Source organism: Gadus macrocephalus, chromosome 6 (assembly GCF_031168955.1).
Source record: "Gadus macrocephalus chromosome 6, ASM3116895v1".
In the NCBI taxonomy this organism is placed as follows: Eukaryota; Metazoa; Chordata; class Actinopteri; order Gadiformes; family Gadidae; genus Gadus; species Gadus macrocephalus.
In genome coordinates this window covers 1,792,050-1,807,413 of record NC_082387.1, presented here as the reverse complement: position 1 = coordinate 1,807,413, position 15,364 = coordinate 1,792,050, and the positions used below count along the sequence as shown (strand labels likewise).

Genomic DNA, 15,364 nt, shown 5'->3' with positions numbered 1-15,364 from the left:
TCACCCTGGGTCATTGTATCAAAAGAATGTGTTTTCATGCACCGAAAACTCGTGTCCTTCTAGGCGGTCGTTCCGCGTTTATACACAAAAATCGTAGCCGTGTGGACAGGGCCTAGAACAGGGTTACCCTAACCCTTGAACACACCATAACTTGCCCTCCCCCTCTGCTCTCACCCCTCCCTAGGTTTCTCCGCCATTGAAAAGTGATGCATTTCACACACCTGTGATTGACATGCCAGATGGATCCCTCAAACCAATCATGGAAGAGATCCCCTGATTGGTCTGAAATGAGCTAGGAACGGTCTAAAGCGTAAATGCAGTCTAAAGTCAGTCAACTAGAAAACATTAACAGCTTATGTCATAGCTGACCATGACTTTGCCAATTCAAAACCATTACCATTTATTGAGTAGTAATGAAATACCCCCTTATATGTTCATCATTTAAAAAGCATATTATCATTATCCACATACAACATTGTATTATTCTGATAGAGGAATTGTAAACAAGACTTTTTGCTAATGTACAGGAGATGAAGAAAATGTTATTGTAACAACAAATAAACCCACGTTGCAAACTCAAAGTATTGACCAGATAGACTTTTAAATACTGGCACGTTACAGGAACATTTACAAAAGTCACGTCAAGGAGGATCCTGCTTCACAAAGTTAGAGTATATATGGCAAGTGTACATCTGGGTCCATAATTAATAAACCGGAAGTAACTTCTATTTTGGGACATGGTGCCAATCATTCCGTTGGAAAATGGTTCAATATAAATGCGATACATTTAATAAATTCAGAGCTTTGTGTAAGAGTGTATTCATTTTTACTTATGGCACCATTGTTACATTTAAACATGCAATCTAAATCCATTCTTGCTGGATGCAAATACCAATATATTTCACCTACAAAGATTGAGATTATCAAAATGTGAACCATTTAGAGCTAATATATAAAGTCAGAGTCAGAATAACAATGCAAACTGTGCATAGGTTTGTGCAAAAATGCTGATTTTGAGTTGATCAATTGCCAACACTTGAACAGCTCCATTGCATTCTTCTTTGATGTGATGGAAAGCAAACGCTAACAGCATTCTCATGTCCGTCACTTATTGGTCCCATGGAGTCTTTATACAGAACACAGACAATACATTGTTAACCTGTTACACTAAGGAAACCAATGCAAACCTATTGCCTTATAATTACAATTATAGCCAGATGAACACCATTCAGTAACAAATGTTACATAGGACAACTTCAGTGCAACACACATCAGAAAATAGTTGTCCCTTATTAGAACCAATAACAAATTCAAGGCATATACTGGGGAAAGAAAAACTAACAACCTGACATTAGCTTGGTCAATATGGTGCATTGTATCAGCGGCAGGCCTATCCATCAACCCGTTTTATAAACCCGAGCAAACAGGAATGTCTTGGGAATAAATTAACCACCATCCTCTTTAGCCAGAAAATGAAAAGATGGATTCTCTGGGTTTCTTGAATTAATACACTAAAACGAATACGTTAGCATTAGCATAATTTGTTGAACCACACCCGCTTTTTAGGTTATAGCTAACTAAACCGGCTCTCAGGCCTGACAAGATATTTAAACTACATCTTCCTTGTCTCTCAATCCACAATGCCTCGCTGCAAGCAAATCAACGTCAACACCGTCTCTGTGCAGCAGGAAGGCCCCGAGAGTCTCATACCACCTCGTCAGACTCCAGGCTGTACTCGTCGTACAGGTCGTCCAGGATGCCCAGCTGGTCCTCCATGGCGGGCAGGTACACACTAAGGTCCCGCCGCATGCCGCTGGTGAAGCCCGGCTTCAGCTGGTCCCCCTCCTGGGATACTAAGGCCGCGGTGAAGGACTCGTAGGACGGGGAGGCTCTCAGGGCCAACTGGAGGGAAGGGTTACAGTCAGTCAGGCTACAGTCATGAACACAATGGGGCTGATCTAAGAAGAGCCACCAGAGTGGAAATGATACCTACAGCGAACACGCCTCGTACGACCCAGCCGTGGTACTGGCGAAGCGTCCTTCCATAGGCGTTGTCTGATTGAAAGAAGAGACCTTATGTGGCATACCATCTCAATCAACCATGGATCATCAAGTATTTGCATATGGTACATGTGCTCACAGTGTCCATAAGACACTGTGAGCCACTGCAGGGCCAGACAGTTTTGTGGCTAGGGGATACTGGATTTGATGCCCAATCATCCCAGACCTGTAGATGCCTAGCTCCTATCTGCCCTTGAAGGACATGGATCTATGACAAAGCATTAACTCACTGAGGGCCCCATGGATGTCCTGCTCCCCAGAGTGGACCTCAGACAGGAACTCCTTAAGGAAGCGGAGGCCTCGTCGGAGCCACAGCAGCGCCTCGGTGGCCGAGTTGCGCACCTGTGCTGTAGCGGTCTGCAGCTCGTGCAGCACGATGGACTGGAGGGTCGGGAAGCTGTTGGGGTCTGACAACCACTTCTGGTTAATTTTCTAAAGCCAAAAAAACAAAGAAAAAACAAATGGTCAAGCTGACCAAATGGCTAAAGAAGTGGTGGTTACTTTTTCCCTTTGGTAAATGGACTGCATTTATACAGCGCTTTTCTAACCAGTGGTCACTCACAGCCCTTTACAATACTGCCTAACATTCACCCATTCATGCACACATTCACACACCGACAGCAGTGTCAACCATGCAAGGTGAAAGCCAGCTCGTCAGGAGCAGTTAGGGTGAGTTGTCTTGCTCAAGGACACCTCGACACTCAGCAAGGAGGAGTCGGGGATCGAACTAGAAACCTTACAGTAACCAGCCAACCTGCGCTACCTCCTGAGCCACATGCCAGCCCCCTTTATTCCTGCCATCGGTATGTTCCAGGCAGTCATGAAATTATGCTCTGCTATTCTCTCTGTTCTTTAAATAAATATACTATGCACTAAGAAAATAGCTGGGTTGTAACCATTCCCGTCAATTAATGTTCTGGACTACAACATTTCACCTTCTCCGGTTTTGTTTAGCAAAGAAACTCATGCTAGATAAACGTGCTTCTAGACCTGCCAAACAGAACCTGTTTGTTAGCACAGTCTGAGGGAGAAATTAACTTGTGCTTTAGGAAACATGGTTTCCCTTTTTATCACATTAGTCTATTGCATACAGCTAAAATGCTGACCAGAAAAAAACTCGGCAATCATCAAAGTAAGGCTCGACACTGAAATCATTTATCATTTATTTTTACTTGACATAAATAACACTTAATACGTTCATTACAATTGTAATATTTGGATAGATAATTGAATAATGAATCTAATAATTTTTGGATTCATTAAATCCGTTTTAAACCGAACAGATTATTGGTGAATTAATATTAGCTTATTATACACTGCGGCTCTGATATAGAAAAGTGTTGTTTAATTTTAGAAATATATAAAAAGATTATCAGTCAAAGTGTCATTTTTTTTTGCCTACTAGTCAGTCCCTCCAGAAAAATGCGGCGTTTTTTTGTGATTTATGCGGCCAAAAATCCTTGATTATGCGGCACGTTTTCTTAAAAAATGTGATGAAATATGCAGCGTATTTATGCAATTTTATGCGATGAATTTATGGTAACTCGCGAAAAAATGCGGGAACTTGCAAAAAATGCGGGAACATGCGAAAATTGGGGTTTGAAAAAGAGGGGGAAAAAGTGATTCCCCCAACACCCTATTCTCACTAGGCGAAAATTGGGGTTTGAAAAAGAGGGGGAAAAAGTGATTCCCCCAACACCCTATTCTCACTAGGCTATTACCTTAATGTAAAGAGTCATTTCTTATTACTTTCTATGAAAAACAAGCATACTACATCACAGAAAGTGCTCTGAATATTTACAATTTACAATTTGACCTGACCAGCTGGCTGTCGCCTTGCATGGTTGACTCTGCCGTCTGTGTGTCAATGTGTGTATTAAACGATGTAAGTCGCTTTGGATAAAAGCATCTGCTAAATGCCCTAATTGTAAATTGAAATATTTAAGTTCTAGTCTTGTTTTATTTGAGACCTTAAAACATGGCTCAAACTTACAAAACATTGAGTACAACTTCTGTAGCTTTACAAAAAGAATCTGCTAAAACTTATGTAAAAATGAATAAATAAAATATAAATAAATGTTCCTGTTTTACAGAGGAAGCTTTTCAAAAGAGTAACAAAAAAGTGCAATCTTACGACTGTAAAGTTGAATCCACTCATTGAATGAAACTACAACAGTCCAAATGAAAACTAACTGCAGCCTCTAACACTAGCCAATCATTCCTCATCCTCCATCCCCTCTCCCTCAACGTCCATCTCTTTAACCATCCTTGCATGTTTGGCTGCGGCAAAGTGGTTTTCCAGCGTCGACTTCCGCCTGTGGTCCAACACGCAGTTGCACGGAGTGCAAAATAATTTGCCCCCACTGTCGTGTAACAATCCGGGAAACTGCTTTGCACGGTCTTTTGCACTTATCTTTGTTGGCAAATGAGACCGCTTCAACTTGCCTTCGTCGCGGGGTTTGCGATGACGTTCACGTCCCATAATTACGTCACTTCATAACGTTCCCATGGCAACAGGGGGAAATGGGTGCTTTTTTCGTGGAAATTGGCAGTTTATGCAGTGAAAGTGCGGCATATTTGAAAAAATGCAGCCCCTGCATGAATAGGCAGACTTAGGCTGATTATGCGTTGAATTATGCGATCGCATAATCACGTTTTTCTGGAGGGACTGACTAGTTTATAAAAAGACAGGTATCCATATGGACGTGAACAGTTTTGTATAAGTTATATCAAAGCAGATATCAAGCCAAGTATTTTCACCATTTACACCTACCTTGATGTTTCCAACAAAATCCATTTTAACTGGAGCGAACACGGTGGATCCCAGCTTGTCTATGGAGAGAGAGGACCTTCTCAGTTCATGTTGCTGGTTAATTCTATCAGAACTTTATACCTCTTGAATGTGCAAGAAAAATATTAATACAACGACCACACATGAGGAAAATAAGTGATCTGTGGATGACTTTGAGAGATGATCTATCCATCTAGGTCATGCATTACATGAATGGAATGGGAGGAAAGTTGCATTGAGGTATGGTAGCTGATGAATAATTAGCAGGTCTGATTCTAGGTAGATGAGAAGGACAACATTCTTCATTAAACATTTTACATTATAAATGACTTTACAATACTTTACAACCATACAAATCTAGTGAGCAGCTTCCACTGTGAAATTCATCCTCACAAAATACCACTTGACTGCTCTGATGGAATACTTATACCAATACATAGTAAGAAAGAGGCAGTACAATGGTATTTGACATATTTTACCTTAATAAGCAAGAAGCAACAAATGCTAAATTAGAATTTCACTCTGAAATGGGTTGTGAGGCAAATTATTTGCCTGGGACGCATCCCAGAGCCAAGTCCAAAATAATGAAACCATTATGAAAAGAAGTGCATGCAGCTGGAAGAATGCAAGTATTAGATCGGCCAAACAGATGCATTCCCCCCTCGTGAATCATAAAGCACTTATGGAAGATCAAAGGCAGGAACAATGATCAGACATAAGCTTCATAAACACAAGGAAGGAATAAGTGACAGACAGAACAGGATGAAGAGCCGAGGAGATAACTAGGGGGCCTACCTAAGACAGGCACTATTGCATAGCATGAGTCCAAAAAGTCTTGGGTGGGGATACCCCTGTCGTCTTCCAGTCTTATATCGCTAAATCTAAAAATAACAAAAAGAAAAAGGTGGAAAAGATACAAACATGAAGATATGTTTAAAATGATGTATTCCAGAAGTAAGTATTTTTATTGGGTCATAAAAAAGAAAAAAAAAAGTACAGGCGTCAAAAGGATGGTTCAGACAGAGTCATGCAGTATCAACATCACAGCAAACCAGTAACAACCGGTAATAGAGCTGGTCAATGTTAATCGTTAACAGCTCTTTCATTCAACTGACAAAAAAAAAAATTAAAAGTAAGTTAAATCAAAAAAAATATTTATAGCATATTATAATACATAATTAAATTAGTAAAATCATACTTTTCACATATTTTCCAGCAACACTGTAAACACTGGCAGGATAATAAATAAATTTGAATTAAAAGAGGAGGTTAGGTTTGAAAAGAGTGAAATTGTAACAAGGAAATATAACTTTACAAACCGAAAAATCTGAGGAGGGCGTCTCTGTATGTGTTTTGTGACCAAGAGAGAATCACTGGTTATGAATGTGTCATCGTTTCAAAATATATAATCCTATTGTGTGAAACATCTATAGCAAGTGCAAAAAAGACATATGACGTTTGAATTAACACCTGAACACACACACCCACACTCTCCATACATAAAACACACAGTATAGACAATGAGGGTACTAAAAAAAGAGAATTAAACACTGGGTGGGCTAGCTTCAAATCAGTCTAAATGTCCCATTGAGCTGTTTTATCATCTTAAAGGATGTGAGCCTCTTGTAGAGAAGTTCCATACCTGTGACTCATTGTGCTGAAGAATGTATCTACGCCCTCCTCCTCCAGCAGAGGATCCTGAGGAGGTAGGATTTGGTCCAGGGCAGAGACCATCTCCCTCTGGTTTCGGCTCACCTCATCCTCTCCATCCTCTTTGATTTGGTCCATGTTGTGCTTTTGTTCTTGTTCAGGATTGCTCCCCTCTCCCTCCAGTTGAGTCACAGGTCCAGCAGTATAAGGGGCTGGAGGCCCATCGTCCTCCTCAAGAGCTTTATTTGGATGCAAATTTACAAAGAAGGAGAAAAGGATCCAAACATTTTGGGAAGAAATATTAATAATGTAACAGGTTCAAAGCTTACATGCCTTTACAAGACCTACATGATAAGTTGATAAGATATTCCCCCGAACAATTATGGATAAAAGAAATCAAAAACATCTTTGTCTCCAGATTTGCATACTACCTATGGTGGCTGAAACAGAGCAACATTTTTCCAATCTTTTGGCTTCCTTCTTATGTAACCCCACCAACCACAGTCCTCCAACCAATTTTCTGGGATATGACATAAGCTTCCAAAGATTAAAGATATAAGTTTGCATTGGTAACCTAGTTGGCATATACGACTCACCAGTGGCTGGTATTTCCATCACACACACACACACACACACACACACACACACACACACACACACACACACACACACACACACACACACACACACACACACACACACACACACACACACACACACACACACACACACACACACACACGATTCCCAGGAGATCTGATCAATTGTATAATGTAAAACAGATCACATTGAGGAACGTATGCTGTATTTGCACTAATTAATTTCTACAGGAGATTGTTGATATCCACTCATTGACTTTCCAGAGAAGGCAACCAGATGTTCATCCTTGGTCACTAGCCTGGCAATCATTATTACAAAGCTGTAGACAGCGACCATCTGATGACTTGTGACATTTGCATTGTAATGGGGGACGTCTAACCTGTTGAGGGTGCTTGGTCTCTGTGGGAGGGTATGTCTGGTTTTTCAGGTTCCTCTGCTCCCTCTCGCCCCGAGTCCTGGCTCTGGTTTTCATGTGCTTCCTCTGACTCTCTCAATCTGGAACAGATACAATAGATCCCCAGTCAAGTACATCTACACATTTTATTGTTCACTCTTACAAAAAATACAACTTGCATGCATATTTTAAAGTCAATGAACAAAATTGGAGGCACATGTATGTGTGACCTACTTTTCTCCCAGATTCAGTTTCAGGTGACAGAGCGGTTTGATCTGGAGGGAGGAGCGGCCATTAACATTAGAGTTGAGCAACATCCAAATATTGAATTTTCACAACATCTTTGTCGAAGAAGCAATTAGCGCCAGAGCAGTGTACCTTCTGAGGTTTGATGGCAGCTACTGGGGGAGAGCCAGGTGGACTCTGTGACACCATGTCTGACGAGAATGTGTGGTTGGCTATCTGCATGCACTCCTCAAGAGTTTTGAGGAATGTGGTGCATGTGGATTTAACCATGATTCCAGTATCCTCACCTGCCTGCAGGAACCATCTTGGTATTAGTACACATATGCACAAGGCTAACATCCAAAAACCGCAGAGAATCAGTTGTTGCCTTAGTATGGTATAATGCTAAGTTCATGGCAGTGGTGATGGGTCACTTATGGAGAAAATGTTTGCGGACATAATGACATACATGGCAAGAGCTAGTCTTATTACTGCGTCTGTAGACCACAGAGCTTTCCCTTTACCGTCTGCCTCTTTTATTTTCTCTAGCTCATCAAAAAACCTTACTTCTGCCGAGTCTCCACGCTCCTCGCTGTCCTTGATCTTGTTCACTTGTTTGAGGAGGAGGTCACAGTACAATCTAAGTTCTGACATCTTGGTTTTTATTGCCTCTGTGTTTTCTTGAAGCTCTGAAAGGTATAGAAAACAAGATGATCATACAAAGTCAACAGTACATCTCAAACATACTTGTAGTAGCGTTTAGGTTACCTTTCTCTCTCCTTGTCCGGTTGTCTGTGAGACAGGCCTTTGCTGTTCCCAGAGCCACCAACCACTTCTGCCTCTCCGCTGCATTGATGGCTCGAAGGTAAAAGTACTGCTCTCCAGGTATTGTGAGATCAACGCGGGTAATGTCTGTGGAATGGACTATACCATAGTGGTGAACATTAAATGCAAAGTAAGTCTTGTTACTTGATTTGTTACAAAGTGTGTGGTCTCATATACAAATCACAGGAAAGTGCAAGCTACCAACCTAGGATTTCACACACTGAAATCTTAATGCTGCCTTTACATCCTTTCCAAGCGTCTTCTTGAGAATCATAGTAAGACAGCGTCCCTCCATCCAGAACAAACCACCGAGGCTGCCAACCTGCATGAAATCAGATCATATAATATGGTAGTATTCATCGTAAAGCGATTTGTCATTATGGGAAGACATGGTTGTGTTTGACACTGCCACAATGTTTCTCATGCGGGGCCGCCTGGTATTTCAACTCAGATATACCAGGCTGATATATCAACAAAGATACACCAGGTTAACAGTGAGCTGGTATGCTAACACAGATATACCATGTTAACAGTTGGACTGTATGTCAACGCAGATAGACCAGACTAACTATTAACCAGGTATATAGGTGTTGATTCAGGACGTTCGATTTCTACAACTCCTTTGAATCCTCCATATGTCGCCAAAAGAACACCCCTGATGTATTCTAATGTACAACAGACTGAGTTCAGTGACAGGTGGGAGCTAGCTAACCCTCGCTCCCTCACTCTCTCTCTCTCTCTCTCTATATATATATATATATATAAATAAATAAATAGTGAGAGAATAACGTCGCTGACTTGGCAGTGATAGTCGATTAAACCCGAGGTAGTGCTTTAGTCGTAGCGGCCGTTAGCTCGATGGATTAACTCGCTGCTGGTTTTGGTAACGTAACTAAACTCTATCACAAGTGATAACAGCTACATGCTAGCTACGTGTTTCAAATGACTTACCACTTATGTAATTGGTCCATTTATGTAGTATTCCCTCCATCGCTTGTTAAAATATTGTTACGCTCATTACCTGTTTTTCGTCATAACAATGTGTAATGACCAGATGCTGACTGTAACGACTCCATTCTCCCTCATTAGTGTGTACACCGAGTAGGAGCGATTAGTGATTTGCGTTTGAACCGCGCAGATAGTGCGTAACGTTCGTGAATACCGAGACCCGGTGTTGTGTCAAAAAGTGATCAGCTGCCAGAAAGTGATTTCAGCCGCGGGAGCGCGCACAGCTTGTTAAAGCAAGGCTATATCGCCTCGAAACGTGTGTGCGGCAGCAAAGTCTGATCAGTCATACTAGTCAATTGCACTACAGGACTATTGTCCGCTGTATTAACACAGATATGTATTTTAAGGTGACAAGACATCGACGTTGTACGGGGATCGACGTCTAATCAGTCATACTAGTCAATAGTACTACAGCACTATTGTCCATGAGTCAATTATCCTTCTTTATGTTTTTAAACCACTGTAATCGAAATTATATCTGTGTCTTTTTTTATACAATAAAACATGTATTTTCTTACTATGCATTATTTTCCCACCTTATAGATTTTTCAAGAAGAAGTTTTGTTCTTCTCAAAATGAATTGATAACATTCATGAATAGGTCCTATCACATTCAATAGATTAGGGTTCAAACTAACACTATCACATTCATGTGGGCTATGTGGGGTAGATAAGAACAAATCAAGTCTCTTTTATCAGCTGTAATACGTTTTAAAGCGAAAATATGACACATTGTAGTCGTTTCCCATCCTGTGTCTATTACCAGCTGAAACACCTTTACATGGGCAAATATAAGACATTTCAGTCTTTTCCCTCCTGCCAGAAAATTATCTCAAGCCCTCTCTTGGTACTGAAATGTTTTATTTGCCTTAAAATGAGTTGATAACATTCATGAGTATAACATTACATAGATCATATCCCATCCAGTGTCTATTACCAGCTGAAACACTGTGGAAGAGGTCACTGAAGAGGCACTGAAGTTGTCAGACGTCCTTCAAAATGCAATCAAAAACAGTGACCTCAAACAAAGACAATTAAAACATTAAAAATAAAGTGAAGGCCACCAACATCTACAAGATAGGGATGAAAGTGTGGAGGTTAAATGTGAGGAGCCAGCAGAAGAAAGGGGGGAAATTGGAGGAGAAGCCTAGGGTTCCACATAAGTGCGCTGTGCCATCCTCCACTGTGCCCCCTTCCACTGTTCCCCCCTCCACCTCAACTGGTCCCCCTTCCACTGTTCCCCCCTCCACTTCCACTGTTCCCCCCTCCACCTCAACTGGTCCCCCTTCCACTGTTCCCCCCTCCACTTCCACTGTTCCCCCCTCCACCTCAACTGGTCCCCCTTCCACTGTTCCCCCCTCCACCTCAACTGGTCCCCCTTCCACTGTTCCCCCCTCCCCTTCCACTGTTCCCCCCTCCACCTCAACTGTTCCCCCCTCCACCTCAACTGTGCGCCCCTCCACTGTGCCCCCCTCCACCTCAACTGTGCGCCCCTCCACTGTGCCCCCCTCCACCTCAACTGTGCCCTCCATCAAAAAGAACAGGGAAGTGGTCATTGCAGTCATTGAATCACCTGACAAGACTGACAAGTTCACGTGGCCCCGCAATGATGGATGTTTACTTTCTGTCTCAGGAAAGGCCTGTCCATTTGCTTAGAAAAAACGAGCGCGCACATAATTCATTAGGCTACCAGTATTGGTAACATATTTATTGGTAAGCCTGCATGTTTTCAACCATACAAAACATTAAATAGGCCTCAGTAACTGAAACAGTCACATATTAAAAAACTAAAAACTCTGTCAGTACCAGCACGTCTAAATGAAAAATGAAAGGTAAAAGAATCAGCTGCTGCCTCGACCATGAAGGAAAAGTAGGTTTTGCTTATTGATGAGGGCTTCATGATAATTTGTATATTTTACTTTACCCTCATATTTGATTTGCGGGAGTGCAGTGTATCATCTCGCACCCGCAAATGCACCTCTATCATCCCGCCCGCCCCCGCAATGAGCTTTAATTCTTTGTTCCGCGCTGCACTATTTTGCGTTGAGTCCCGCAGGAGTGAAGACCTCTACTCTCTATGTCGTTGTTTTGCGGTGCTAGCAGCAGCAGCACTAGGGCTACAGGGATCACGGCAGTGTCACATTATACCTTATAGTAAGTAGTAAGTGGTGCTTTGCATACCCCCCGCCCCGCTGCTTGATGTCGTGTTGGTAGTAAAAAATATTGTGGAGGTAGTAAAAGGTAGTAAATTCATCTCTATGATTCCTGCATATAGCCTACCCTGAAAGCGAGAGGTCTGAGCGATCGCAGTCACATTGTTTACCGACCATGGAAGTACAGGTTACTAATCCCCCGATGATTCTCTATATGTTTAACAATTATTATTTTAGATTAGTTTGACACTTTTTGACTTTATAAGAAAAGCATGTACGTATGTACCTTTTTGAATGTTAAAACAGAAATAATTACCACTCGTTTAATATATTTCTGTTTCTGAAACGAGAATCAAATGCCCAATATATACACAGACCCATCAGCTGGTGTACCCAGAGAACTCACAAGGTGTTAGGAAGCGAAGGAGTCTGAAATGACCCCACATGGTATCATGGACCTATTATGTGTGGGTGCAATAAATAAGACAGATATGATGGTGGCGGTGCCAGCCCCATGTCAGGTTTCAAAAACAAGTAATACTGAAACTGAATCTCAAACTTGATCCTGAAATGTATTTAACATGAAATATTGTACAGAGAGAGGGCTGTGGCCGCAATCGATGGAGGAGGCAGTCAGGTGTGCAGGAAGACAACAGGAGTATGATGGACAGGGATCTGACATGGACAGGGAATTTTTTTATTTAAACATTCAGAGGAAATCAGGCCTACGTAAATAAGTTTAAAGATGTCTAGGGCTGTTTCCCAATGTCAAGGAAGCATGCTCAACGGCCGCCCTTTTAAGGACGCTACGTCATAGAACGCCGACAAGCACTGTTCCAATGTTGAGGACACTCGAAAGCCGCGCCATTTTTGCGTCCTTTGTTTTTGAGAATTCCGAGATTTTTCAAGGATGCATCGCTGCATCCTAGACGAGCCAAAACTACCAACAATCCTCTGCGTTCACTGGGCGGGTTCTTGAAAATGGCAGAGCAGTACACGTTCAATTCGAAGTGAAGTTATATTAGTTTTCAGAAATATTTTGTGCCGTATTGCTTTTTATAGATTCATCATGTTAATGCAAATAATCAAGCCTAAAGACCTGTGCCACTTTTCAAACGTTTTTGCAACTTAATGATACGTTGCTATATTTTGCATGGACGTAGCTGGTGTTAAACACCACTGTCACCAATGTCAATTTACTCGCTCACAAGATTACATTATTTATGTATACCTATTTATGTTTGTGTTGAATCTTTTTTTTTAGGGTCAGCCCAGCAAACGGAGGCTTTTGTGCGCCTTAGGGTGGCGCACAAACATTTGTTTACCGGTGGAAGGGATAGTGCCACTATCCAATGTTGTAAAATTAATGCACAACCCATTTGCAATGTTTGTAATTTTTAATGAACGTATATAATTGTATTTTATATGATATACTTATGTGTTCAAAGCACTGGTAGATTGTAGGCATATATGAATGAATGAATCAGATCAGTTAAATAATATATCCAAATAAATACACGTTTATCATCTCTTTCTTTGTCTTTTCCCCCCTGCATAATAGTAATCAACCGTACAGTAAATGTGATGCATGAATTAAGTTCTCAGACAATTTCACTTAGTTTTATAACAATTTAATGGATTTTCCTTTTAATAAAGACAATTCGATCAACCACAACAAAGCTTTTGTGACTTCCCCAAAGAGGCTCCATGCGAAGGAGACATGACCGCATTCATAACAGACAAAAGTCAAATAAATATCGATCAGCTTGATTGCTGCCATGTTTTATTCATAAGCGCACATGTGTTTACAAGCGGACACGCAGTATTAAAAAGCGGAAGCGCTTCCACACTACCAAGTCGTTCCCAAAGTCCGACGTTACAAACGCTAGGAAGCACTCGAGCTAGCACTCTAGTCTCATCTCCATAGGACGCGACTAGCAAGGACGCGTCCTAGCAAGGCTGCAGCCTTCACTTTGGGAAACAGCCTAGGATAGTATAAATGATAACTGTAAATGGCAGGTGTACTTTGCTTTTGATGGAGCCATAATGTTATATTAATAAGCATTTTATTGATGGGCACCTTTCAGGCCACTTAAGCACACCTTACATGCATAATTAATAAAATATTAAAAAGGCGTGTTTGTCACTTATGGGAAAGAGCTGGAGTAACGGAATAAGATGCAGCTGGGCAGGGCGCTAAGAAGTGATGCATGAGGCATGATGGTGGCACGGCAGACAAGTAGGGGAGCATGATGGACTGGGATCTGATGAGGAAACAAAGATTTTCTAACTTAAGATAAAATATACTCTGAAGTTTCTCTTCTGCAAACAGAAGAGAAGGGGTTTAGTTAAGGCCTTGTATCATTAATAAGCTAGACTGTGAGAATCAATAACAAACAAAAAAATAAAACTAAGTCTTAGTTTAAAGCCCACTCACCACATCAAGGTGCAGGCCAAGAGTGGGAACATAGAATAAAGACTCGCATCACAAACTCAGTCACAACATGAACAAAACACATAAATACATGAAACATGTACATAACTACGAGCCCATAGACCCGACATCAAACTCAGACAGTCACAACATGTAAAAAACATATAAATGCATGAAACATTTACATAAATACGAGACCATAAGATATGTTTGGGTTTCTCTTGTTTTATCTTAAAAACGAAATACACATAACATTAATAAAGGGAAGAAAATAAAAGTAATAATAGATAAAGCTAAACTCAGTTAGTGATGGGCAGCATATATTTAAATGTACAAAAATTACAGAGATCATGGATCGGATGTGCTGTTCAAAAAGAAATGCACTATTAAACTATGCCTTGTGCTCCGTTATGCAAGCTCCAACTCTACAATTGAACAATGTGTCTAACCCTTGTCATCGTTGCTATTAAATTAAAAATGTAAATGAATTACTTAATTACTTACTTTACTATTTTACTCTTTTTAATGTCTCTTTTTTTAGCCGCTTTCTACGACGTCTTTCTGGTGGTGTCGGGTCAGCCATCTCTTCTTCGTTCGTTACCAGACTCCAGTTGCATTGTGGGATAGCGTAGTGAACTCCGTGGTTTACTTTGTGACTCTCTAAATCAGAGGTCTCAAACTCGCGGCCCGCGGGACGATATTTTGTGGCCCTCTACTTGATATCAAAGTTGTGCGGCCCGCACGTTTTAATATTTTTGTTCAAAAAAAATTTTTTGCCGAGTCGCTGCGCTTGCCCGTTGGCCTCATTTATAAAGCTTGCTGCGCACAAAAACCTTGCATAAGACGGAGGTGAAATGTGCTAGGCCAACGGTATGGCTTCTCCCAAAGTCTGTGTGCGCTGGAGATACGCCCTTTCTGTGTGTATCTCTTTCCAAACACCATGCACCTGACCGGGTTCTCTCCTGTGTGACTCCTCTGATGTATTTCGATCTTACTGAAGCATCTGAAACTAACCGCTTAGCAACCGAGTTCCTGAAGTTCATATCCCTGAGCATGAAATGTGCGTCAGTTTTTCTTTCACTGCAAACGTTGGTAGGCTATTTATAGAAAATGTCTATTTTCTGACATGTTTGATTGCATTTTATAACTGCACGGGCCTGGATACGTCGGTAGGTGTGTGTGTGTGTGTGTGTGTGTGTGTGTGTGTGTGTGTGTGTGTGTGTG

At 41.3% G+C, this 15,364-nt stretch overlaps 1 protein-coding gene across 5 annotated transcripts; it reads right to left on the bottom strand.

Annotated features, from left to right (window-relative positions):
* Window positions 1–582: 582 nt before the first annotated feature.
* plekha8 (pleckstrin homology domain containing, family A (phosphoinositide binding specific) member 8) lies at window positions 583–9,840 on the bottom strand. 5 transcript variants are annotated; one of them, XM_060053593.1, is made up of 13 exons: window positions 9,498–9,840; window positions 8,752–8,868; window positions 8,490–8,645; window positions 8,289–8,410; window positions 7,875–8,033; window positions 7,731–7,771; window positions 7,482–7,591; window positions 6,495–6,741; window positions 5,648–5,733; window positions 4,835–4,893; window positions 2,292–2,493; window positions 1,994–2,055; window positions 583–1,902 (listed from the first exon to the last, which is right to left on the bottom strand). In XM_060053593.1, the coding sequence occupies exons 1-13, from the start codon at window positions 9,535–9,537 to the stop codon at window positions 1,705–1,707; spliced, it is 1,599 nt and encodes a 532-aa protein (XP_059909576.1). In that variant the 5' UTR covers window positions 9,538–9,840; the 3' UTR covers window positions 583–1,704. The 5 variants fall into 5 exon arrangements, with proteins under 5 accessions (XP_059909576.1, XP_059909577.1, XP_059909575.1 ...); XM_060053594.1 differs by having other exon boundaries at window positions 583–1,898; window positions 2,292–2,468; window positions 7,482–7,597; window positions 9,498–9,838; XM_060053592.1 differs by having other exon boundaries at window positions 7,482–7,597; window positions 9,498–9,835.
* Between the last annotated feature and the right edge of the window lie 5,524 nt (window positions 9,841–15,364).